Source organism: Onychostruthus taczanowskii, unplaced genomic scaffold, assembly GCF_017590055.1.
Source record: "Onychostruthus taczanowskii isolate IOZ18803 unplaced genomic scaffold, ASM1759005v1 scaffold61, whole genome shotgun sequence".
NCBI lineage: Eukaryota > Metazoa > Chordata > Aves > Passeriformes > Passeridae > Onychostruthus > Onychostruthus taczanowskii.
The window spans coordinates 2,078,205-2,104,721 of record NW_024503790.1 but is presented as its reverse complement, the minus strand read 5'-3'; the positions used below and the strand labels follow the sequence as shown (position 1 = coordinate 2,104,721).

At 45.2% G+C, this 26,517-nt stretch overlaps 2 protein-coding genes across 3 annotated transcripts; one reads left to right on the top strand and one right to left on the bottom strand.

Annotated features, from left to right (window-relative positions):
- The first annotated feature begins 1,506 nt into the window (after positions 1–1,506).
- On the top strand, positions 1,507–4,400 carry NPPA (natriuretic peptide A). Its single transcript, XM_041419538.1, has 3 exons — positions 1,507–1,719; positions 3,205–3,490; positions 3,711–4,400. The coding sequence occupies exons 1-3, from the start codon at positions 1,600–1,602 to the stop codon at positions 3,725–3,727; spliced, it is 423 nt and encodes a 140-aa protein (XP_041275472.1). The 5' UTR covers positions 1,507–1,599; the 3' UTR covers positions 3,728–4,400.
- A 4,671-nt stretch (positions 4,401–9,071) lies between these two features.
- Positions 9,072–26,298, bottom strand: CLCN6 (chloride voltage-gated channel 6). 2 transcript variants are annotated; one of them, XM_041419463.1, is made up of 23 exons: positions 26,204–26,298; positions 25,402–25,461; positions 24,310–24,375; positions 23,724–23,789; positions 22,997–23,063; positions 22,505–22,611; positions 22,147–22,273; positions 21,511–21,578; positions 21,356–21,414; positions 20,601–20,733; positions 20,129–20,242; positions 19,708–19,874; positions 18,721–18,847; positions 18,211–18,337; positions 17,737–17,890; positions 17,483–17,642; positions 17,233–17,339; positions 16,440–16,626; positions 15,858–16,015; positions 14,883–15,039; positions 13,970–14,077; positions 13,444–13,569; positions 9,072–12,141 (listed from the first exon to the last, which is right to left on the bottom strand). In XM_041419463.1, exons 1-23 carry the CDS (start codon positions 26,279–26,281, stop codon positions 12,061–12,063), a joined length of 2,604 nt encoding a protein of 867 aa, XP_041275397.1. In that variant the 5' UTR covers positions 26,282–26,298; the 3' UTR covers positions 9,072–12,060. The 2 variants fall into 2 exon arrangements, with proteins under 2 accessions (XP_041275397.1, XP_041275398.1); XM_041419464.1 differs by lacking the exons at positions 22,505–22,611; positions 22,997–23,063.
- Between the last annotated feature and the right edge of the window lie 219 nt (positions 26,299–26,517).

The window sequence follows — 26,517 nt, the reverse complement described above, 5'->3', positions numbered from 1 at the left end:
TACACAGAGTTGGGCTGACTTCAGGCTATATTAGGAAGAAGTAGCATTTGAGCATGACTTCACAACCTTGAGAATGTCCTTTCTAGTATAATTTTGGTAGCTGATCATGTGAACAGTATGTGCACATGTTTGTACATAAACACCATGTTAAGACATTTAAGACATGGGAAATACTTTATCATTCTATTATTATTTTGAAAATGTACTCAGGAGATTCTTTCAAGATTTATGTTCATATGAACAAATTATTACAACAAATTATTACAACAAATTATGACTAGACTGACTTTCAACTTACTTCTACATTTGTTGTTTCAATTTAAAATAACACGAAACATTTAGAAAATGCAAAAAAAAAAGCCATTGTTTCATGATTTAGAACTCTCTTGCATTTCTGTAAAAAGATTCAATTTTAGTTATACTATATGTACAAAGACAAAAATGGAAGAGAAATTTGAAGCATTTCTGTGCTTTTTAAATTTCTCATCTAAGAATAGGCAGTTTCTAGCTAATTTTAAGACATTCAGCACTCAAACAAATAAATACTTTTAGTTTTTAACATATTATATTTAAGATTTTGTTTTAACTCCCCACAAAACTCACATATACACAAATTCATCCATTCTTTCTTTGGGATAGATTCTGAATAACACCAGCTATCTATTTAAGCTCTCATTGAACAAGTTTCTTTCTTGTACGACGGTAAAATAAGCATATTGCTGAAACTGGCTGCCTGTTCCTTAAATTTTATTGATGCAGGGTCAAGCCTTACCATCAATGCTTAAAGAAATCCCATTATTTAAGCATTTGGCTGTTAATAACCTTAGTGTTTTTCAGTGGTGCCGAAGCCGGTGTCGCGGAGGGCTGGAGGTGCTCGCTCTCCCCACAGTCAGTCTGCACTGAGGTGCAGATCGAGGTGCTGCTCTTGTTGGTAACACACAAATACAAAGTTTCAGTGGTGATATCACCTCAGTAGCAAAGGGAAAAGTGGCCCAAATCTGGGATTTTCAGCACACTTGCTGGGAGGCGGTGGCCGCGCTTATTCCATATGAGAAGGAAAGTGTGCACGGTACTTTAGGTGTCCTGAAAGACAATTTATCTTCATTCTTGACTCTTCACCAAGTACTGATCTGAATGCCTGTTGTTTCCCCTGTAAAAGGCAATTTCCTTATGGAAATCTTCTAACTGAGCAAAGTTTAGAGCAGTTTTGGGATTGTTTTCCATCTCTGTACATCTGACCATAGGGGTCTCTTGAAAGAGAATTGCTAAGAATTTCCAACTGGACTATGTAATCACAGCGCCTGGTATCAAGAGGAGGGGGAGTGACATGAAATCACTGACTTGTGACATACATTCCTCAGCAGCTGCTGCCTAATGACAGCTAATAAAGGGAATCTTCCCTTGACAGAGCTGCATGCCTGCAGTGGGACTGGAATGTGCCCAAGATAAACCCACTGATAACCTAGGAAGCAGGGATCACCCAAAGAGTATAAAAGACAAGCTTCAGAAGAGAGACAACAGGACAAGGAAGAAAGAGACTTGAAGGGACATCTCAGAAGAAGCAGCTTGAACTTCCCTACTGCCAACGAAGTCAGCGCCATGGACACTAAAGGCTCATTTTTCTATGGCTTCCTTTTGCTGCTGCTCATCCAGCTCCAGTCCAGCAGAGCCAACCCAATCTACAGCCTCAGCCCTGCCAAAGAACTGGCCAGCATGGAGGTGAGGACTCTCATTTTGCAAGGTTAAACTTTTGGGGGGCTTAGCAGAGTGTGAAGTGGTGCTTTGCATTCCTTTTGCATGATTGGATTGCAATAACCACATCAGGGGGACAAAGCCTCAGCTTTTCAAAGGGGTTCAGAGAAGCTCTGTAGGGCAATATCCTCCCGTGCTGGGTTCACCTGAGCTCCTGGGCAGTAGTGGGAACCAAAATCGTGATGTTGCAGGATGCCTGCTTTGGTGTTTAGGTTCTATTTCTTTTAAAGATACATCTTCCTGGGAACGAAGTTCCAGGGAAGGACAAAATCATCAGAGTAGCTCCATAAGAACAAATAGAAAACTCTGAGGTGGGGTCCTGTCTGTATGTTTACCCCTGCTCCACAGGGCAGCCATATGGCTCTAGCTTTGTGAATTTGAGAGATCTGGTTGGGTATGGATGAGAGATGAGGAGGTAAAGTGGAGCACCCAAAGACAAACTTTTAGAACTATTACTAGAGGAATAGCACAATCATTTAGTATGGCTCATCAAGAAAAGCTTCCAGAGCCATAAAATTACCACTAAGCATTTTAACAAATAATAGAGAAAATGCATTGTTACAGCACAGTACAAACTTGAGACTCTGATAGGATCTGAAAGCTCAAAGCTTTCCTTGGGCTGGTTGGTACCAGTAACCAACTTCTCAAAGCTGTTCTCAGGCCCTAAGAACAAACTCCCTGAGCCGATAAGGACAATCAAAGCTAAAGCTGCCTCTGGGCTGTTTCCTGCAGCCAGGAAGAGTGGCTTCCAAATGCACTCACTGTCAGGCAGGCCACAAGGCTCACTCCTCTATATTCATATTCTAGAGTTGGGCAATTAGATTCCTCTAATTGGTTGAGCTGCCCTTGAGGAGGTTATCTGACCCCAGTTATACAAAGCTTTACAAATTACAAAGAATGGCACCCAGGAAGCAATCACACAGCAGGCACTAATTTACCATACAGGTATTCTCAGTACTTTCAGGAGTAGCAATCCTGTAATCCCTGGGGCAGAGATTAGTGAAAACACCTAGAGCTTCTCTAAGTGATGCCCATTGAAATAGCCAGGGGTGACAAAGCAGCAAAGTGAGAACGTGGGAGTGGGCTATGTGGCTAGAGGTTCTCTCAGACTGTGTACCACCAGTGGGCTGAGTGGACCCTGTGCAACCCACATCCTCCATCTTCTTCTCTGCCAAGATGTCTTCTAAACTTGCCAGTAAGGTACACATGATGGCAAGCAGCTTCATTCAGTCCACAAGGTGAAGCTGTGTCTTCCCATAGATGGAATTACTGGGAACAGGGATATAATGCAGAGGACAGAACCCAGTGACCACCAGGAAGGTTGGGATCCAACCTGTCAGTCTCCCTAAGGTGGGCTATGGGACCATCTATGAATACAGAACAGAAGGACTGGAAGAGTTAGCAAATGACCACGAAACAAGGAATTTCATTAATTTAATCCTTCTCTTACAGGCTCTGCTGGAAAGACTGGAGGATAAGTTTGCAATGATGGAAGCCCTGGAGTCCAATCCCGACCTGCAAGAACCCAAAAGCCAGGAGGAGATCCTGTCGGAACTCGCCGATGACAGTGACAACCAGAAGGCTGAACCCAGGCTTGCACCCAACACCCCTCTGTCCTACAGGGACCCCTTCCTCAAGAGACTGAGGGGGCTGCAGATGCCCAGGATGATGAGAGATTCTGGCTGCTTTGGGAGGAGGATTGATCGGATCGGCTCCCTGAGTGGGATGGGCTGCAATGGTGAGTCCTGTCTGAGCCGTTTCACTGAACAGCACGGACCGTGTGCCATGGCACAGGGGAGGAGCAGCTTCTCATTTCAGTCTTTAAGACACAGTTTCAGAATTAATTTGAGCCTAGTATTTAAGCTAGTATTGGTTTTTCAAAAGCACTGCTGACAACGGTGACACGCACAAAGATAAAAACAGATTCTAGTAATGTTTATTTCATGTTTGGTTTGCAGGTTCCCGGAGAAATTAGGATCAACCTCCCTAGAACCTGCTCTGAAGAATGCTTTACAGTACCCCTTCCTCCCAAGATGAAAGCCAGATGCTTTCTAAGCTCCTCAACAGAAAGTTATTCCTATTTTTATTTATTTATTTATTTATTTATTTGATGTTTTTTAAAGAACATTTCTTACGTTAGTGACAGACCATCTTTAAATAAAACTAACACATTAGACATCTGTGCTGGACCTCTCTCCTGTCTGTTGCATTAAATTTTCTTGTATTTGCCTAAAGTCAAAATCTTAAGTTTTACTGATATTCTGGTACCCACAAGCCTGGATCTTACTTACATGAGACAGAGAAAATTTAGTAAAAATGAAAATTAGTTTTTGACTAGAGGCTTTTCCTCTGCAGTAAGAAATGCTAAGAGGTTAGCAGGAAAAAACAACTTGCTTAACACTGAAAGATCATCATGAGTCCTCCTATAGACAGGATTTCAGTGATAAGAGAGTCCTTTTGCTGGTTTAAATTATTCAGTCATGGGAACTGCCACAAATGCCTCACGTAAGCAAAAGTTACATGAATAGAAATAAATGAAATCATACCACTCCACAAGTTTCAAGATAACCAGAGGGAGGAAAGGGAATTCATTGTATATGCTTTCTAGCAGTGACCAAATAAAGGTTACGAGCATCAACAGAAAGATACATCATTAACTGTGTCTTGTCTCACTCTGCACGTGGCTGAGATGCTGATTCCCAGAATTTCTTGAAGGATCCTCAAAGGTTTGGATATTATCATGATATTCCTCATGAGAGGGTAGGTGGGATCACTGAACTACAGAGCAGCATTTATCACTTTCTGGGAGTGGCCCCTCACGAAGTTGTTCTAACATGGCTAATGGGGACACTGCAAGTCTGGTTAAGGTTTATTTAACCATGGTTGCTAGATTTCACACCTAGGAGCTGAATTTGACCCAAAACATATTCTAGCACCCCACCAAAGAAGGAAATATTGCCAAAACCACATTCAGTCAGCACCCCAAGGAACAAAGCTTGGATCCCCATGTGAGCCCCAGCAATGGCATCAAGCCCAGCTCAACACAATTGTCCTGTGGTTGACTGCATGTACTGCTAGGAACTGTGTTATTTTGAGCACCTCACGAGCCTCATTCCCAGAATCTCAGTGTGTTCCCAGGTACCTGAGTACCCTGAGAAACCTGTTCAGGGCTTAAGAAGGCAGCACCAGCACAGACTCAGCTGGAACAATCCAATTCTGACTTTGCTTATGCAAATGGTGACAGAAACAGTAGCTGGTGAGGATAAGGAATTGTAAGGCAGGTGTTCCAGAGCTGCTGACAACAGCTCTCAGGGACACAGCTCCAGGGAAAGGGTAAATTCAAGCACACACCCCTCCTTGCACAAGGCCAGTCACAGCTAAGGCTGCTGCAACACTTCAATAGGGCTCATGTCACACATCACTTTTGTGACAAGCCTCACTCCTGGCAGTGCTGACATGGCCTCCAAGAGGGATCTGTGTGCTCCTCTCCACACTGGGCCTTATGATTCTTTCCCAGGGAAGAATGGCAGAAGTCCAATCTGAGGGAATAATTTTGCTACACTCCAACAACAGTGTGATACAAATTCTCTCCTTCAGCAGCACCAGCTACAGATAAAATATTTTGTGGAATAGTGGCCACACATGTTTCCCTGACAGAAGAATAAATTCCCAGATTAAGATTCCCAGCAGCATCCAGTGACTTTGCATTTACTCAATTTCACAGATCACGGCAGTGTGAAGTCACCCTTTGGGGAGCCCTTGAGGGGACAAGGGGCTTTGTCTTCTTAAAAGGCTTTCCAAACACACCCACTGCAGCCCCATGGGAACATGCAGGTGGATCCCTCCACAGCAGCAATGGGCAACAGCCTGACTTCCCCTGTGCTGCTGAAAGCAAAAACAATTAATGTACTCCAACAATAGCTCTTGCTGGAGCTGAATTTTACCCAGTCAAGCACAACTTGCACAGACACTGTAAATTGTCCCTCCCTGTCAGCCCCTCAAGGCACAAAGCACTGATTAGTTGAGTGGAATGTGCTAAAAATGGCAAGAAGAGGCAATGCTTCCTGACCTAAAGCCAGGTGGGTCCAGTATTAGCAGCAAGCCAGTTCCTGGTGGAACAAGTCTGTATTAGCTTGCAGTCAGTAAGTTAATAGACCCTGCAGTCTGGGAGAACCTAATTGAGGGTAAGCAATCGAGGAAAAAAGCATCTCTGACTGGATTTTTACTGCTACTCCCATACACACACTGAGCTGTAAAGCACCCTCAGGGAAATCTTGCAGCCAGATCAGAATAGTGCTGCACTCAGGAGTAAGCACTGGGAAAAGCTGAATGGGACAAACTCGACACTGATCAGCTCTACAGGCAAAGAACATCACCCCCAAGGAAAAAAGCTGCCACTGGTGATGTGAGCACTGGATCAGAGAGAGCAGGGAACAATCTTGTGAACAGCCATCATGTAAATGAAGAAATATCCCAGTGGGACCAGAGAGGGACCAGGCTAACACCCTCCACACAGCTATAATGACATTTTCCACCTCCTGCCCTGCCAGACTTCATTCTAGCTCCTGAACAGCGTTTGGCAGTACCCATTACTGCCCATGCATAACTGAGCAGCTTGCTTTCCTTTGGAGTCTGAAACACAGTAACTCCATTAGTGTGCTCCATGCACGCTGTAAGGCTGAGCCTTGTTTGAACAGGGGTCTGCTTGGCATGGTGTACATTTGCAAATTAGATTTGATGGTTTCTCTGCCCCTCAGACACTGCACTATCCCTATCCAGCTTCCCACTAAACAAAATGCTTCCACTGAAATCCAAGTTGGCAGGCAAGAATGCCAAGAGGAGCTGTCAGCACTGCTTGGTTTCTCTAAGAAATCATGTGTCAAGTACAGGGCACACACCCTGCACTGCTGCAGGGAGAAGTGGAGCTGTGCCAGTTCACATCCCAATCCAGCCACAACCAGCTTGCTTGATTTACTTCTCCTGAATCTTGGCCCCCAAAGGCCTTTGTTGATTGACATCTGCTTGATAAGCGTGTCCCACACTTCTATGTGGGAAAGAAGGAAGATTTGTAAGATTTCCCCCCTCTATTACCATCTCCTGACTGCTCTCAGAAAAAACCAGCACAATCCCACACATAAAAAGCAGAGTGGGGAGGAGGTAAAGTTTATGACAACAGAAGGTGGTGGGAAGGCAACTAGAGTCAGGCCTGCTACGCTGGGAATTGGGAGACAAGAAAAGAAGAATAAAATAGTTGTGTTAATTCAGCCATCCCAGAGAGATATTCTCTGGTATAGGCATCAAAGAGCTGCTGGGAGAGTCAACAAAAGTATCAAGGTTGTCATGTCTTAGCTGTTAGTCATGAGTTTTCAACACAGTATTGTTTTCTACTGAAACTGGTATATATGGGTTCCAGTCTCTGCTTTAAAATGCTTAAATAAGATGTGTGCTGAACCATACTCAGCCCATACAGCAATCGAAACAGCCTGGAGAAAGGGACATCCTACTCACTTTTAAAGTGTTATCTCAACATCCAAACCTCACTGACAGACTCCCCTCCCTTCCCAGACAGCAGTGGAGCTCACTGACATCTCATCCCAGCTCCCAGTAAGCCTTTTCAGACACTGCATTTGAACAGTGGATGCAGAGGAGACTCTGTGTATCCCACTGCCACTGAAAAGCCCTTCAGCACCCTGGACAACAAGAGCAGCTTCTCTCTTCTTACACCCCTGCAACAGCCAAAGCTCCAGGCAGCCATCCTCCATTCCTTCCAGTGCCTGCTGCATGATTCACAACTGGGAATGCACATGCCTGTATGGGAATGAACACACACTGAAGAGGCAGCTTGTATCCTGCTAGCAAAGCAAAAATTAAAAGAAATAATATTAATCTCACTGAACACCACATTTTTTTCTGCTAGAGCCCCAGTGAGTCACTACAGGGACAATGACACATGCTTGGATTCAATGAGTCTGCAAACCTCTCCCATTCCCTCCTATGTTGCTGCATTTACAGTCAAAGGCAGCACAGAGCTGGAGCAGAGTTCCCCCAGAGTTCTCCTGATGACTCCTCCCTACCCCTGCCACAGTCATATTTTCTGAAAAATCCCTTTACCCAGGATTTTTCTCCTGGGAAGCTGAGAAGCCTCAGAGAAAAAGGAAAATAATATTATCTCATTTGCTTCTCCTGTGTTTTGCTGCTTTGGAATGTGCTTGGAGATTGTCTGTCCAACAGGTGATTGTTTCATTGGTTTCATGTGAATTATTTTGACTTATTGGCCAATCAGGGGGTTAAGCTGTGTCGGACTCTGGAGAGAATCATGAGTTTCATTATTATCTTTTTAGCCTTCTATAAGTACACTTTCTGTATTCTTTAGCATAGTTTAGTTTAGTATTCTTTAATATAATACAGTATCATAAAATAATAAATTGGCCTTCTGAAAACATGGAGTCAGATTCATCATTCCTTCCTTCATGTGGACACCTCACAAATACAATATACCCCTGCTAGGGAATCCTTCCTACTCCTTGCTTAGTTAAGGCCTCTGTGGCACTTCTTTAGCTCCTCAAGTCAGATTTTCTGCCATTCCCTCCCAAGAGATGGTTTTACCCATCTCAGGCTCTCCCTGGCATTACAAACCCACCAAGGGAGAGCCAGAGGGCAGCAGCCAGCCAGGAGTGCCTCAGAGAGCTACCACGTGCATCCTGTACAACACAGCCCCCAATGAACAGAACCAGGGAGGCAGTGAGCTTTTGGGTCAGATATTTCTACAGTGCTCAAAGACTGTACTTACATTTTTAGCTTGTAAGCATGAGATGAAAGCTCAAAAATGGTCACTAATTCTTTTCTGTAAGGCAGACAGCAGGACAAAGCAGGAAAGATAGCCACAAACAAAATAAACATTCAAGATGAAATTAAGATCTTTAAGGCAGACAGCAGGACAAAGCAGGAAAGATAGCCACAAACGAAATATAAACATTCAAGATGAAATCAAGATCCCTCATACCCTGGAGAAGCCAACTGTAAAAATAGAGGTGACACACTGTAGTTTAAACCTCTTTCTTTAACTTACTGGGAGGAAGGTGAGTTGTCAGGTAAGAAAAGCAGCACAATGTGCACAATTTAGCTCCTTATCAAATATGGCAGTGCCCTCCTTTGAAACAGCTGTTGTGAGAATGTGGAACTACAGTGGTCACAACCTCATGGATTACAGCCATTCCTCTCTGCCTGGTCTAAGAGCACCTTCTGTACAAACTCTTAGATCCAGACAGCTCATAAAAAGCAATGACTCAACCACCTCAAATCATGCTCGTGGATGTTGCCATGTTCTACTAGTTTTATTATCATAAAGGGCAAAAATAAAACAATACTAGAAACATCAAAACGCCTTGAAAGTGCTGAAGGAGACACACATTTTACTCTCAGACATGTTACAACTACATGAATACTTCCCAAATGCCATAGTTCAAATAAAAATATATTCATACAAATTTAAAAAAAATACAATTTATATACACACACCATGGAATTAGCTTACATCATTTCATAACAAAAAACAGTGCAAAAAAAAACCCACATGGAAAGGTAAGTTGCTACCATTGGAATGGTTCACAGTAATTAATAATTCAAAACTGCATAATTAACACTGCACAGGAAGCCACGAGGCAAGGAGGAAGGCCCCAGACCAAGCCCCTAACCTTGCCATCAGAACTAACCCAGTTCTGGGTTATTTTTCCCTTAGTGTTGCTCTGTTAAAATGTTCCTGGCACCTATGTTAGAATAAGTTTCTTAGTAAATCACTTAGCAACTAGAGCCAGGGTAGAAGCAGTAAGTGTGTTGTAAGAAAGGAATTAAGTAACTGAAGTGTGAGAAGACTGATTCAACACAAACCTCTTGGCAGCAGTCCTCATCAGAAGAGAAATACTGCATCACCAAATGTCAGGTGAACTTGTAATTCCTTTTCTGCAGGCTACAGAAAGGTAATTGCACACTGAGATTTCCCTTTAAAGCAGCTGACAGGGTCACCCACCATCCTCATTGAAAATGTCTTTACTGAAAGAATTAAAGGGTGCTTTTCAGCTGAAACATTTGAATAAGATGCCCAGGCAGAGCAGACAGTGCTGCCAACAGGTTGAAAGCAAAGTGCCTTCTCATGGGGAAGCATCTGGTGCTCAGAAAAACCCTGACAAGATTCTCCAGCCTGATTTGTCTGGATTGCCCAACTCTAGTCTCAGCAGCAATGACAAAGACATCCTGCAGCAAAACACCCTGCTGTTTGTGTACAGAAATAAAACAGGACAAGGCAAACAACCTAAGGAGTCTTATTCATGTGCAGGAAGAGAAGGAACCTTCCCTTCCACACACCCTCACTCAACATGAGCAAGAGGAGAAACATTTGTCACGGGGAGGCACAGGACATTCTTGACAGGTGTTCTAACAGTACAGGATTGCCAATTCCACCTAAGTGATCTGAAGTCCCACAAAACCAGGATTCCTATGATTCATAATTACCCAGGAGCACAAATCCTTTGAGTGAAAGGTAGCCTAACATAAGCATATTTCAAACCTACAGCCCAGCTTCAGGGAGTGCAAATGGGTGCTGGAAGTTTGCTGGGACAGCTCAGTGTAAGACCAGTGCTCAGGGAACACAGGCATTTCAGACAACACCTGCAGAGATTATCCAGACAGAACAAACATCTTTACTCTACTTACAGGGAAAGAACTTGCAAATCAAGGGTAGTAGCTGATGCCAATTCCTATGCTCTAAGGAAATAGAGAAAATTAACAAAGTCTGCCTTCTGTCCCAGTTCCCACCTAGCCAGCTCCTTATGGCAGACAAGAGGTTAACTGGAGAGCTCAGAGGCTGTGTAGAAGCTTTTCTGGAATACATTCCCCATGCAGCTTGTCCCAGTATCTTGGCTGAGAATGCTCTGTGCTTTATCAAGCCAATCAGCCCTGCAGTCCCTGAGGCACAGCACTGCCTTCCCACTGAGGGTTATCTGCACAGAGAACTCAGGAGGGCAGGTGCCTGCTGGAACAATGCAGGTGCTGGCCAGGATGGTACCTGCTAAAGCACTGAACTGGCTGCAACTGGCTCCTAAGTGCTGATCTTACCCTTACAGATTGCAAACATTATCCCAAGCATTTTTAGAGCACAGACAGCCCCACTTATCACCTGCAGGAGATCCTGCCTTAGTCACCAGCAGCAAGTATCCCTCCTTATGGCAGCCTGAAACTACAGCAACTCCTCTCATGACACAGAGATAATTCAACCAAGCCCAGAGACCACCAGTTCTATTTGCTTCCACAAAGCAACACTTCTCCAAGCTCTCAGGATGTGGAGTTCCCTGGTCTCTGACTCCAGTTGGAAAGGTGCCCCAGGCTCTCACTGTTTAAGCAGTGCAGGGACAAAGTGCCTACAAATGCCTAGAAATGCAGGAATGTCAAAGTGGAGTGTCTCCAAGCATCTTAGAAGAGCCTTTTACAGGGAGATAACAGTAACAGCTAACAGGGAAGAGATCTCCTTTCTCTGAGATGTTCACAAGTGTACTAAATATTTATAAACCCAAAGAGTAACTGAAATGTAACCATTTTGAACTCCGAATCTGCTGAGCTACTCTCAAAAGTAATCTGATGTCAAAAATATCACAGCAGAAACATTTCCCCAGGAAAGGAGAGAAATTAAGAACAAATGAAGTCAGAGTGAGAAAATATGGGCAAAGGGGAACACTTGCAAAGACAGGTACATTTCCAAAAAGCTGGATTTTTCAATACTGCTTTTGCAAGAAACCATCCTCGAGAGCAGCTATCTGATATCTGCAAACTTCAGTATCTCCTCTCAGTGGTGACAGTAACTTTCTTCTCACACAAATAAGGCAACAGTTGCAGGAGCAAGGGAGGAAGAGGAAAAGGCAGTCACACAGGAGGAAGGGAAAGATACTGCAGTTCTTTGCCCAGGACACAGTGGAGGGAAATGGTTCTTTCTTCCAACTCTTCAGAAAACCCCAAAATAAAATGGCAGAACACACAGTGTCAGGACAACATCTGATGGAAGGAGATAACAGGGGGACAGGGGAAGAAAACACCCGGATCAAGAGTTGTCAAACCAAGTGCCTGGGGCCAACCAACAGCTCTGGGCTCAGGCAGCTCCTCTAATTCTCTGGCTAGCAAAATGTTTCCCAGTTCCCCAGGCTTGATATGCACGTGAGAAGCCAAACAGGAGGTCTTGGGCCTTGTGTGGTCCAAGCAGAATGCGAGCATGTGTGCCAGCTTGGAGAGGGAGGAAGCCACACTGACAGAGGGGCAGGGGCATCAAATGGTCTGATAGTGTTGCCTCAGTCTTGCCTGCAGGAATTCATGGGTCAGGTTGTGCCGAGTGATTATCCCAACAACCTTAAACAGGAAGAAAAGAAGAAGAAAAGATACAAGTCTGTATCAGAGATGTGCCACTGAAAGACATTCATAATAAAGTGGTCATTCTTTTCAACACCCCAAAAAGAGGAAACCTGAGAGCAGTTCTTGACCAGTGTTGAGTTAGAGCGGATTCAAGTTGAAATTCACAGAAACAACACTTACTCTTCAGGCAAGAATGCTGATTTACCTACACCCAAACAAACAGCTTAACCATTGCTGTGGTGTCTGACACTAGTAGGATCCTCTGTCTAGGAAGGGAAATCCCTTCCATGTCAGACAGCATAAGGATGTAAAATCCTTTGGGAAGTAAAAACTGCAATTGGAAATAACAAAGCTGTCTTTTAGGGCTTCATTTAAGACATTTCTGGTATTATACATGATATGAGTTCAGATAGCTCCTGTCAGATACATTCAAGGAAGCTCTCCGGACCAAAATAGAGAAATGGTCAAGACTAGCTAAGAGGTGACTGCACACTGGCAGGTGACAAGAGGGACCTTCTCCCAGCCTGCTGTGGATAAAGTCAAACCACACATTTCAGCTGGTGAAACACCTCTCTGATTTTACACATGGAAAGAGTTTAGAACTAGGCTGTTCTCTAGCACCACAAGAGCATCTTGTACTAAAATGGAATAAGCTAACATCTCGTTTGCAACTCACAGGCCCTGCAGAGTAACTGTGGGGAACCTTGAGGCAGAAAAAGCAGTGCTGCCTCACACAGACCAGGTCAGGCTTAGGGGAAACAGTTTCTCATAGTGGTTATAGGAGGTTGCTGACATCTACTGACTGTTTCTAAGCATTGTAGATGGCAAAGGGGCAGTGAGTCAAGCACAGATATTTAAACATTCCTTTGCTTTGCTGCTCCTGTGAGTAGAAATAGAATACAACTCCCTTTCTACAGAAAAACCTCTTGCCCCAACATATAGGAAATTTTGCTCTTGGCCTTGAATAAAGCTGTGAAAGGAAAGGCAAATTAGTGGCCTCTGATGAGCTCAGGGCCTCTCAACAGATAGAAAAATGGGACATCTTCTACAGGCTGCACACCTGAGACAGGAGAGATGCACATCCTGTTCTTTGCAGGTAAAGGGGAAACAGGCTAGGACACAAAAGATGCCAACAAAGTCACAGCAATCAAGCCTTCAGAGCCCTAAAAAAAATCCTATTCTGATCTCTTTAAAGCATTTCTGTTTGATGTTAAAAGAGATCTTAATTGTCCCAAAGATGGAAAATGTTGCACAAACACTGTGGCTTCCTTGCTCAGCTAAGCCAAGACAAGGACTCACCTCTCCAACTGCATTCACAACCGGTAAATGCCTGAGTCCCATTGTCCTGAACAGGTTGAAGACTTGTGACACATGAGTATTTGGAGAGACAGTAAAGGGTGATGGGTTCATGTATGGGGTGACATCCTAAGAAAGAAAAACAATCGTGTTATTTACAAGAGGCATTTTCAATGTCTCTGGGAATCACTAACATGCAAATCCTACAAGTCCTCCAAGGCACTGATGCCTGGACAGAGTATTTGACTGTGGTCATCTTGTATTTCTGCAGAAATATGACATTATTTTGGTTTGTTGAGAAGTTAAACTGACAGGCAACACTTTATTCTAGAAGTAAAGCACCAATGGACACTGTTACCTCATAGCAGGGGATTTCCACATGCAGTGAAGGCTGAGTGCTTGAGGAGCACAGGATGTTGGTCACTGTGCCAAAGAGTGTATTAAAACATGCCCTCAATGTTTTTCAAAGGCTTTGGACAGTTGTAAATATATATGAGGAGGGACTGTCACACTGCAGTGCATATCTTACCACTATCATACGAGGGTTCAGCAATGTGAGGTCCAGATCATGGATGTCTGGATAGTGGGGATAATCCTCTAACATCTCTGCGTGGGACAGACGAGGCTGACTTGCACTCTGCAATTCAAAGAAACCCCACTGAACCCATGTGTCACCATTCCAGACAACACAGGGGCTGCAAGCAGCACAGCAAACCCTGCCTCCTAATTGCCCCCCCCCCAGATCTCCTTCTCCTCCCACACCCACAAACTTGTGTCACCATTCCAGACAACACAGGGGCTGCAAGCAGCACAGCAAACCATGCCTCCTAACTGCTCCCCCAGACCTCCTTCTCCTCCCACACCCACACACCCACCTTCTGCAGAGGTGCTGTTACCCAAACCTATGCAGGCCTTTAGCTGGGAGAGAACAGATCTGCTCCCCAACCTCTGACAAATCTACACTCCACACTGGAGGGCAGCAGGAAACCAGCCTTGTGGGAGCTGGACCTCAGATACTCTCACTGATCTCAGTCACACAGCTGACATTTTTCTGCTAGGACCTCAACACACAGCAGTAAAACACAAAGTATATACTGCTGGATGCTCTATTTGCATTCAATATCTGCCCTCTGTTCTCCAGTACTGCATATCTTTATGCCACATATTCATATCATATATTCTCCATAGCTTTATGCAACAAACAGGTCTGCTGGATTACTTTTTTAACAGTGGCTATCCTTTTCCTGGGGATATTTTCAACTTCCCTTACTCTAAGAGCTGCAAGGGAGAATTCATATTACCTGTCTGCAACTTTAAAAACACACATGCATTCCTTAAAGTGTAAAAATAGATATATTCTTTTTGACAGCCCATGAATAGTGTTCCCAACCTCCTGAGAAGGCAGGGATGTCTCTGCTGCAATTCCTGAACAGAAGACTCACCGACTGGCTCTCAGAGTAGCAAACCCCCCGGTCAAGCAGGGTGACCAGCTGTGAGCGCAGGATCAAGCCATGGAAGGTCAAGGGTCTGAAGCGTTCCTCCATGGTCCACTCCTCACTGGGAGACTGGTCAGGGTACAGGTTGGGGTAAGGAGTGTATCTGTCATGGATTAACACCAGGTGTTACAAGCTTCACATACCCCAACTCCCAAAAGAGCAGCTATTTCAGCTCTTTGCAACTTTCCCCTGAACATTTCAGGGACTCTTGCTAAGGACAAGCAAAAGACTTCACAAAAAAAAAAAAAATAGGGGAGAGAGGTCAAGAGCCATTATGTGGCCAGAGTAGCAGAACGGGACAGTCTCCTAACTCAATTTCAAATCACTTGCTATTAAAGCAATTTTCAGTGCCAAATTACTCAGATTCTAATAAAAGCTGAAGCATCTGGCAAAATATTATCCTGGGTCAGAATGCCATTCGTGAAAGTGAATGGCATCATCACCATCACTGATGTAGAAAATTATTCACTAGACCGGGCTTCTACTTGGAAGTAACAGCAACACAATCCTGGTGACTCAGCCCAGTTACCAGAAAGGTGGGATCAGTATTATGGCACTAGGTCATTAGCTGGGTTAAGTCAGCTTTCCAGAGCTCTCCCATTTTTGCACACAAGAGGAACATTGATTTCTACAGAAATCTTCCTAGGAACTTCATCTTCTCAAAGAAATATGTCTGTATAAGTGTTTGAAGGAAATGTAAGAAGTTGGACACAACCCACTTGCATGGGACTTGGTCACAGCATTGGGTGTGAGACACAGCATTGGCTCCTCAGACCTGACAAATCACTTCTAAAACATGGCTATCAGCACTGCTTCTGCTGACATATGGAATGACAGAGACTGTGTGAAATGTTCTTTACAAGACATCTCAACATATGGAAAAACCTTGCTTCCATACATTTGTGCCTACCAGGACCTCACCTTCTCTCCAACATCTGTTGCAACAGATCCTCTTTTTCAGGAGGCTCCTCTGTTGCTATGTGCTCGTCACACATGTTACGCAGCTCACTCGAAGGGTAGGATTTCATGGACTGGCTTCGCTTGCGCTGCTCTCCAGCCCGGGTGAGGATGCTGGATTTCTGCATACAACAAACAATTTTCAGATACTCACTAGGCAAGTCAAGTTATCCAAGAGCGACTATGAACTACTAATCATAGCTTTGTGCCACCACATAGCATGTTCATTAGCCACTACTGCTGCAGGACTTGTAAGAATAGCCAATAGGACTGTGCAATTCAGTAACAAATCCAAACATTTCCATGTCTATGCTAAACAGATTACTTTTTCCTCTTAACTTTTGCCTCTAGGAATGCAGCCCACTCTTTTGTCTCTACCATCACCCAGACAATGGAATGAAATGGAGTTCTTTAAAATTTTCTATTGCAGTAGGTGCTAATCTCTAACTAAAATTTACCCAAAATCTTAAATAACTAAAGCAAGGCCATTCTGAATGCAAAACAAAGCTCTCTACTCTTCAACCTATCAAACAAGTAACCCTTTACCTTGAATTTGATGTTGTTACTTATCAGTTGATTTCCCTTCATGAACTCCCTCTCATTGCCCCGATTCTCTGTCACCACAGGGAAGGCATGGTGGACAGTCGTGCGCAGGATGCTCACAAGGGACTGGATCCGGGTGTGTGGGTACACGTATGTCAAGTTGGGCTCCATGATGTCACTGGCTTGTAGTCTGGAGAAACAGAAATCCAAGATTGCTGCATGCATCAGATCCGTGACAGAAGGCTGGTGATGAACAAACATGGAAACAAACCAGTCCCTAAACAAGATCCTGAAGGAGTGTGCTGCAGTTAAATTCTGCTAGCTCCTTTTACCTGTGGTATCAGCAGTGATGTGGTATCAGCAGTGACGGTACACCTGATTTTTTTTTTTTTTTTTAATAACATAACATTGTATCAATGACGAACTAGAGGAAATGTAGAATGTTCTAACTTACAATAAAGTTTCTAAACACTACTGGGAAGAGACAACAGGTGGGAAGAAGATTACATTCCACAAGAAGCGAAGTCCAATGGAATGCATTCACAAAGCTCTTGCTGAACTTCCCAAATCCACCCTGCAGATTTCCATCCATCCCCCCCCCTCAGAAAGGGCTTCGACATCTCTTTCCTCTGCAGGCCTGGTACACAATTCCTTTCACAGCAGCCCTCACAGTTGCTCCTCAGAGCAACCAGGTTCGTTGAGGATGAAGCACCATCCACCGGCATTAAAGCATTTCTGAGCAAGAATCCCCACCACAAACTCTAACCCACAGCCAGACCAAGAGAAGCAGCCTTACTTATCCATTTCCATCCCAGTTTCCCACTCCAGAAGAGGCACTCCTCGCAAGTTCACATGGATATCATAGATGCCTTTGTTGAAAAAGTCTCCTGTCCACTTGGCTACCTGCATAGCAAACACAAGGTCTACTGAGTTGCTGTTCCAAGTGCAAGACCCCTTGGCTTATGACAGCTGTGAAAGTAACAGATTCATGGCCAGCACATGTTCAAGCAGTCTGCAAAAAGCCAGAGCTACAGTCCTGCACTCACCATGAGGGTGATCATGATGGGGAGCCCATAGGTGATCTCATTGGTGGACTCAATGAGGATGACAGTCAGGCTGATGGTCATGCGGACCACTCCTCCCAGGAATGCTGCTGCCCCAATCAGCGCAAAGGTTCCTGAGTAGATGTGATCCAGACCAATGTAACTAGAGCAAAGCACAGAGCCCTCAGATTAGAAAAACCTGCCTGAGAGCTCATGGTGCACCTGCAGCATGTCCCTCACACGCACACTTGATGCACCTTTTGAGGAGGTTGGCGACCAGGCGTCCGAAGGCAGCCCCACAAAGCAGTGATGGTACAAACAGACCACTGGGCACAGAGATCCCATATGTCCAGCAGGAGAGTAAGAAATAGAGAAGGAAGAACAGGGATAGGGTGACTGGGCTGAAAGTACCTGCAACACAAGAAGAATCATGACTAAAGGGGCATGTGTCTGTCCAAGACAGTCTTGCACCATCCACCCCTCAGCTCACAGCAGGCTCATCTCACAACAGCTACTGAGTCTCCCAGTCCAAACACACATGCAGACAACAAGTAAGTGAAAAGAGAGGAAAAACAGGCCTTTCTTCCCATCAAAGAGACTTTCACCAGTTATACTAGCAGTCCTCCAGAACCATGAAGGCCTGAAGATGCTGCTAGCCTTGTGGTGCTGCTCCAGCTAAGATGAAGCTCTAAAGCTTAAGTGTGGGATGAGGCAGTCTCCTAACTACTTACCATCCTGGTGGAAGAGCTGCAGGATAGCTGACTCTTGAGGGTTGAAGAAGAGCGTGGCCATGTCATTGTATGTTTCATTTGGGCAAAAAAAAGTTTTGATGCTTGAATTTACATCCTCTGATATATCCTAATGCAGAACACAAAAGACACAAAGGGTTAAGATTCACTGTCTCCTACATTAGCCTTTGGGGAGAATGGAAATAACACTTCTGTTACTGTTATCCATTGTCGTCACCCCAGGACAGCCATGCTTTGGGAAGTTCAGACCAAACATCAATAGCAGAGATGGGGCCTACAACATTAATGGGCTCCTTGACTCAGAGCCTGAGTTGTTTGTACGAAAGCACAAGGTAGGTTTCATTATCACCCTGAGCTCCTGCAACCCTCCATGGGTTCTCACTGCAGTTCTGTTATGGACTGCACGCTGTCAAAAGCTCATTACATGCCTGTGCTTCTCTGCAGGGTGAACAATATGACAGGGAATATAATATTCACACAAGAGTTCCTCACCTGCAGGCTCAGGGTGTCATTGCCACTGTGCCTGCTGGAAGATATCTGCCGGCATTCCCCCAGAACCATGGAGGCCACGAAGACCATGACAGTGGTTGTCAATGACACAAGCAAGCTCTCCAAGACTCTGAAAGACACAACAAAAACCATACACTGAAGCTACACTCAGCACTGTAAACTAGTCCCAGCTCTGCAGATGACTTTGATAAGGCTGCAAGAAGCAGCAGTCATCACAGCTTAGCATCAGAACAAGGGACACCAGAAATCAAGTTGAATTTTGACTTGGTTCCCAGGGATTGCCTTAGCTCCCCTTTTTAATTGGCTGCCCCAAAAAGAAGCTATTTCTGCCCAGAGAGCACACAGCAGTCACACATGAAAAGCCCCAGGGTTCTGTAATGAGTTTCACATGGAAACAATGTTCTGTACATCCTTACAGGGTAAAAGGGTAGATAGGACTGGGCAGGGTGATGCACAGTCTCTCAATCTCTATTCTAAACTGCTGAAATACACTTGATTTTTCTCTTTAAACCTGGGCTTTGTGTTTAGGAGTTGTCTAGAGCAAACAGCTGCTTTCAGAATAACACAGAAGTTCCCTCTCTAAACAGCACAGATATTGTGAATTTAATTAACCGACATGATTTTAAAAAGTGAGATCAGCTATTCCATCCACATCAGTTTGGACAAGGAACAAAAAAATCCTGCATGGAGACAAAGCTCTGGTTTGTTCAGCCTTTATGATACGGAGCTCCCTCCACTGCCCTTATAAGAGGGATTTCAATTCTCTCTGTACCACCAAAGTCATAAAAAAATTCCAGGGACTGTAACGTTTAGTTTCTGGTGTTCACTTTTAAGTTCTATGGAGGATTCATTTAGTGATTTTTAAAACAACCAGTCTGAGATTTCCTACAATCCTACTCAAAGGGTCTTCTAGACTGATGCTTTTGCTTTGGGAGCAGAGATCCCTGTACAAACTCCATGCACACATACCTGACCAGCTTTGGCTTGGGATGCACATTGCGCATGCGGTACTTGGCAAGCCTCTTGTTCAGGCAGTTAAAGGTGGCTCCAAGAAGGCCTCCCACAATCCCCATCAGAATGAAGAAGCCCAGGTCCACAGCTGTCCAGAGGTGGCATTTCTTATCAGACTCAGAGCACTGTGCAGAAAAGTGTACAAAAAAGCATTACAGTAGTTGCTGCAACTTCCTACCAACACTTCTGTCTCCACCTAGAGATTTTGAGTAGCTAAGATCAAAGGGCAACAATTCTGAGGGTATCAATGTATTGCAGCTAAGTATAAAGTGCCTTCCACTGAAATACAAGCATGTGTCAAAAGAAACCTCCAAACTCACACACAGAAGCACAGGACTAACAAGAGACTGGAGAGTGGGGAAATAACAGCAAATCTTACCTTAAACTCCCCGAAGTTCAGCAGCCCAGGGAGCTGGAAAGACCCCCAGCTTCCAAACTGAATCCCAGAGCGGAAAAAATTCAAGGTGAAAGTGGCAGCCATGGAACAGAAAAGCTGTGGAATGAAAAAAAAAAAAAAAAAAAAAGATTGGCACAGTCAGCTCTTCCTTGAGACCTATGCCTGGGCAAAGGAACTGACTGTGGAAGGGATCAGAACGCAGAGAGCCCAGAACAAAAGCCCAGTCTCCCAGGTAAACTAAATCTGCTGCCTAGAGCTGTCCCACAGTTCCAGATAATACCAGGCTCATCTCTGCCCCTGATCTGTAGTTCTGGAACACTGATAGAGCAGGCAACCTTCCTCCTGCCAAGGCAGCTCAGGAAGAGGCAGGATAATCGGAATGCCCTCATGGACAAGCCCTACCAAGGGGAGCCCTCTTCTCAAGAAGAGACACAGAGTCAGAATCACCACTCACCACTTTCCATGTAAGTCCCTGGTTCCAGAAGGAGGAACCTTCTTCCAAACTAAAAAGAGTGCCTCCAATTGGGGCTCCAAAGGCAGCTGCAACCCCTGCAGCTGCTCCAGCAGATACAAAATCCCTTTTATCCCTGAAATGAAGAGAAAAACAAGCTCAGTTTAGCAAATTAGAGCTCTGGAGATGCTAGGTTCTGCAAATTAAGAGATTGTCCCCATTTATGGAATATCCCAGGGATTCAGGAATGAGAGTTGGGAGCAAAGCTGGCCATGGCAGACACCACCATTTGTTCATTAAGCTGCAGCATTGTGCTCTTTCTGTAGAGCAAAACACAGAGCAGAATTCTGGTACTATACAACTGCCCAGTATGTGAGGAACCATCCCAAACCATGGACTCCAGCATCACTTGAAAGAATTACAGAAACAAAAGGGCAAGAATTTGTTCAAATTCAGGAGAACCAGCCTTCTCTGTAGTATATCCTAATCATAAGGGGTGAGCTTTCAACCACCCACATTAAAGGTTTGAAATGAGTAGAGATCTGCTGAGCAGCACAAGAGAACATCTATGAACAGGAAGACCAGAGCAGCTTGAAAGAGTGACACCCTGGTGTTGTCTTGCTGCAGAAAGAAACTGCAGGACTCTAGAAAGAAACTGATAAAACAACTGCCTGGTTCACCCCAGCCCACCCCCCTTCTCTCAAGGAAGTCTCCTCACTCATCCTCCTCTCCCCTCCTCCACATCCTGGGTACAGTACCTGTCACTGCAGAAATAGGGAAAGTTAAATTGGATCTTCCTCAAAGAGATGCTCTGGAACTACAAACAAAGTAAAGATTTAGAAACACAGGAGATGGGAACTTACTCTTACAAAACAGTGGCGTGACCAGGACCGTGGCTCAGGCCAGCACTAACCTGTGGCAAGCCCGCACCCACAACAGCACCACTGTGAATCATTGGACCCTCCTTCCCGACAAAAAGACCTGGAAAAACAGAGTTTATTGAGGGAAGGCACTTTCCCCACTGCCACCCTCCCTTGCTGACAAAGCCAGAAGAGATCAGCTCACCACTCCCATGCCATGGCATATCTCTGTGCCAAGCCTGCAGCTCCTCATAGGGAGGTGCTGACCTCCTGCTCCCTCAACAACCCCAAATGTTTGCAAAGACTTGCACAGATTCTGCACTCCAAGGGGGTGGAATAACTGAAAAACAACTGTGACAAGGACTCTGAACTCTCCAGGTTATTCTGCTCTTCTGCCCCCAGGCTGCTTGTGACAATGTGTCCTGGAACATTTTCAGGTCTCTCTCTTGGATTCTGCCACAGAGTCACATGTGACTAGCCCACTCAGAAAATCACCTGTTTCCCTGATAGTCCTGATCCTTCTATTTATTCTCTACTCTATAAATGTACTCAGGGCTCATGACTCTGCTCCAAATCATCAAAATCATTTCACTGAAAGACAGGGCCTTCTGTGCCCTATAAAAGGAGAGAAAACATTTTTTCCCTTTCAGTGACACCCAACAAGATCAACATATTAGAGCACTCCTTACCTCCTGCCACACTGAAGAGCACTCCTGTAGCTTTGCACACCACTGTCCGCAGACGCACTACCCCTGGAACCTTCACTCCATTGAGGTAGCACTTAATTTCAGGAATTCCTGACCCAGCTGCTACAGGCTGCAGAAGAGAAACACTGACACTATGGTTCTTTGATTTCATACCCGACCAACAACTTCTCATCAAAGAGCAAGGGACCAAGAGACCCTGCTTAGCTAAATCAAATAGAACTGTGAAACTAGTTTGATGCTTTGGGGCAGAAAGTGTTTCTAGCAAGGATGTTTCATATCAAGGATGTGTGTGAGAGGAAAGGAAAGTTGTGTAAGGAGCAGCAATGAACCGAAGTCTTACTTGGATCAGGACCAGAAGACTGGCAAGAAAAACAAAGGTCAGGTTGAACCCCAGCAGCTCCAACAAGGACAGTGCAAGGCAGCCTTTCTCAGTGCACTCCTCCACCGCTGCAGGGATGGTCAAGGAAAACAACATTCCCCACACCAACACACAATCACTTGATAATATCTGGCCTCAAGAGCCAAGCCTGTGCTTCCTAATCCAGCCAGAGCAGCTAACACAACCTGTCAGGAAGCCAGGTTTCCTTTGCAAAGCTCAACACTGAATTAGCAAGAAGGGAAACCACTCATTCTTTCAGTCTCTGCTTACGTACCCAACACTGGAAACATTTCTTGGTTTCAAGAGCTCAATTACATAAGCAAGTTGAAAACTTGCTTTACTATGAACAACATGCCCAATGGCAAATTTGTGAAAGTCAGCTGTTCTGAGCAAAAGATGGGAACAGAAAGGGAATGGTCACTTGAGTCTAGCAAGGTCCAAGGTAAAAGATACAGCTTTGTACCACCTGAAACTTGAGCTGGGTAAAGAGCCGCACAAAGAAATCTACAAAGAGGCCCACCTGGGAAAAAGAAGACAGAATTGCCATCATTAATCTCTACATACAAATAATGAAGACACCCTCTAGTTAGTCCTACCAGAAACATGTACACGGGGGAACAGAAAATGAAGAAGACAAACACATCATTCAGAGTAAAGCAGCTTTGAAAACTCAGATTTCTTCCCTCTCTCTCACTGGGACACATGCATCCTAGCATTATTCCTGAAGAGATGCACTTCTGCATCAAATTAGTACCCATTAAAGTATTAATCTGGCACCATTTTTAACACCCTCAACATACTTAAGGGTACAGAAGAAAACTGATATTTAACTGAGCTATACAGTCAGCTGAGCTGATTTTCACAGTTCAGCCACAAACTGTCATCCTTTTTAACTAAGTTGTTTCCTTTGGACAAGTTTTCCTTTATGCAAAATGAAAGGATTTGCCAGACTACTTTACAAAGAAAACCCAGTAAGTTCTGAAAGAAAAAAAAAAAGGCTTCCTGAAAAATAGTCTATAACAACATGCTATAATTCCCAATATACAACTCCATCTACTAAGCTCTCATCACCATGAAAGAGAATGCTTCCTCTTAACTTTACTCCTTAGCCATTGACTTCTAACTTGTTCCTGCTTAGTCTCCTGAATTTTCCTCATTCCCCAAACAGCATGATCCTTACCAGTCCTGTACAGACTCCAATAGCAAAAACCAGCACCCACTTCACTGCTTCGTATCTCTGGGCTTTCTGTTTGGAAAGAGGATGAAAAAAAAGAAAAAGTAAAATAAAAGCAACACAGAAACAGGGATTTGCTGGAAGGTGGGTTTAGGCTCCACAGCTCAACAACCAGAGGGATAAATCAATAGAAGATTGTGCTGTGACAACAGCAAATTGAAAATAGGAAACTGAAAGACTCAACATCTTGCTTGCTTTAAACCTGAGGATCACAAGAAATGCTGGGAGCTATAATCTCCACTTTTTTTTTTTCTTTGTAACAGAGAAACCAGGAGAACACATAGAATTTCAGTCATAAATAAGAAAAGAATTTCCATAAAATTTCCTGCAGTGCATATTTAGAATCATAGAATGATCTGGGTTGGAAGGGACCTTAAAGCTCATCTCATTCCGCCCCTCTGCCATGGACAGGCACACCTTCCCCTTCCAGGCTGGTCAAAGCCACATACAAAAAGGTTTTGAACACTTCCAATCCACAGTTTCTCTGGACAATTTCTGGACGGTTTTAGCTTATGAAAGAACAAGGTCCTACCTTGTTGTCCATGCTTTCCAAAATTTCCAGGTACGGGTCATTGATACAGCGATCATAATCCAAGCTCTGAAATGTGAAAAGGTCAATTTAGGAGTCAGCTGCAACAGGCTGTTAAAAAAATTACATCTAGAAGACCTTGTTAAAGACCACAGAAGTCATTGCTACCCCCACAGTAGATTCTGCAAACAACAGTAGGAGATAATAGTCCTGGAAACACCTTAATTTAAATATTTACATCAGTCAGACCCTGAAAATCACAAAGTGGAAGAACAGAACAATTTCACTGCTCAAGCTGAGAGAGACAGTGAAACAAACAGAAGCACAACTGATTTATACATCTTTATATTAGAGAAGTCACACTGTACAGTTTTAGACTTTATGTGTCTCCACTTTGACAGTGCAGGGACAACACTGGATCTTTATATTCACCCTCTCACTGCAACAGGAATACTAGCTAGGAACTCCTGTGCAGATGAACCGTATCAATTCTTCAGTTTATCACAGCAAAGAGTTAACTGCAATAGTTTCCCACTCACACTCACAAAACTCCACTAGTTCTATCCACATCTTCACCTTTTCAAGCCAAGCTGTAACAGGCTGGGCTGGTGGCACCCATAATGACAGCAACTGTTCTAAATACTTCAGGGCCATCAGACAGTGATGTAAAAAGCAAAAACCTCCTGTAAGCAGCAGAATCTGATATATGGGAAGATGTGCTGTGAGCCAGCATGACAACACAGACAGCAGAAAGGCAACTGTACAGATACTTTCTATAGTCACCACAAAACAAGGCCACCAGAGCCTATAAATCTCACACTGGAAAAGTGGGAAAATGCACCAGGGTCTGAAAATGAATTTTCTCAACAAGAATCTGACTTGAGAGCCAACATTCAACCTACTCACGGAGTTTTATCCCAGAAACATACAAAGATGAGGAACAGTTCTTTGCAAGCACAGTAACTCTTGGTATTTCTGCTGATGTCAATGCAACTTACTGATCCATACTGAGTATCTGCCCTGTTAAAAACTCAAACAGATCACAACCTGTCTGCAGTTCTTATCACAATAATATCAGATTAGTTAATTCCCCACCTCATAGTCTTTGCGTGGAAGGATCTCATCCTCCTCTTCATGAGTTTCTCCTAGGATCGTCTGCAAAACAAATGCAGGAAAAGGAAAACCATGAAGGGAACGAATGCATTACAGCTGTTCATGAACACTGCTAGCAAAGCCAAAATACACAAGTCCTGTACCACTGCTGCTGATAAACTGGCAGTGTGGATTACCAGATCACCACTTATTTTGTGGTAACGCTAAAGGGTCTTACCTTACAGCTTGTCCCTCAGCCAGAACACACATCACTTCTACACAGGAGCTCCCGAGAGCAAAGCCCTAAACCCACATCCCTTTTCCTTCACAGCAAGGGTTACAGGGGAGCACAGGACAACAATTCTGAAGAGACACTCTGCAGTGCTAGAGTCAGAGAGAGCTCCTGCCAGGACCACTCCCCGTTACAGCTGCGAGGGGCAGCGGCTTCAGGCGCTGGGTTACGAGGCCCAGACAAAGGATGGGCCCGGGGCAGGGACAGCGCGGGGCTCCGCCACTGCCGGTGAAGGACCAGGCCCGGAGCAAAACGGGCGGGAACCGGCTGGGAACGGGTGGGGCTGGGGCGAGCATCGGATAAGAGACTGGGCCACGAGCAGCACCCTAAGGTGGGGACACCGGGCCCTGAGGCGCGGGGCCCAACACTACAGCACCGCTCCCCGCCCGCCTCAGGCGCTCCCCAGAGCCGGGTGGGGCGGGGCCGAGACCCGGGGTGAGGGGGCTCCGCCAGCACGCACGAGTCCGGAGGGAGTCAGGGGGCAGCTGAAGGAGGGCGGGACGGCGGCCGTACCAGCTCCTCGGGGGTGCGGCTCTCCCGCTCGCCGCAGCAGCAGCAGCACAGCCCGGCCCCGCACCCGCACCGCGCCATCTTCCGCCGCCGGCCGCGCCCCGCCCCGCCCGCCGCGCGTCACTCCGCGCGCCGGCCCCGCCCACACAGCATGGCCGCGCCCCCGTAGCCCCCACGGCCCCGATTGGCCTCGCCTGCGCATGGCCCCGCTCCCACAGCCGGCCCGACCGCGCCCCCGCCGTCCCACCTGGCCGCGGGCCCGTCCCTCGCGTTCCCGCAGCCCCGCCGGTCCCGCCTCGTCGGCCCGCTCTGGCCGC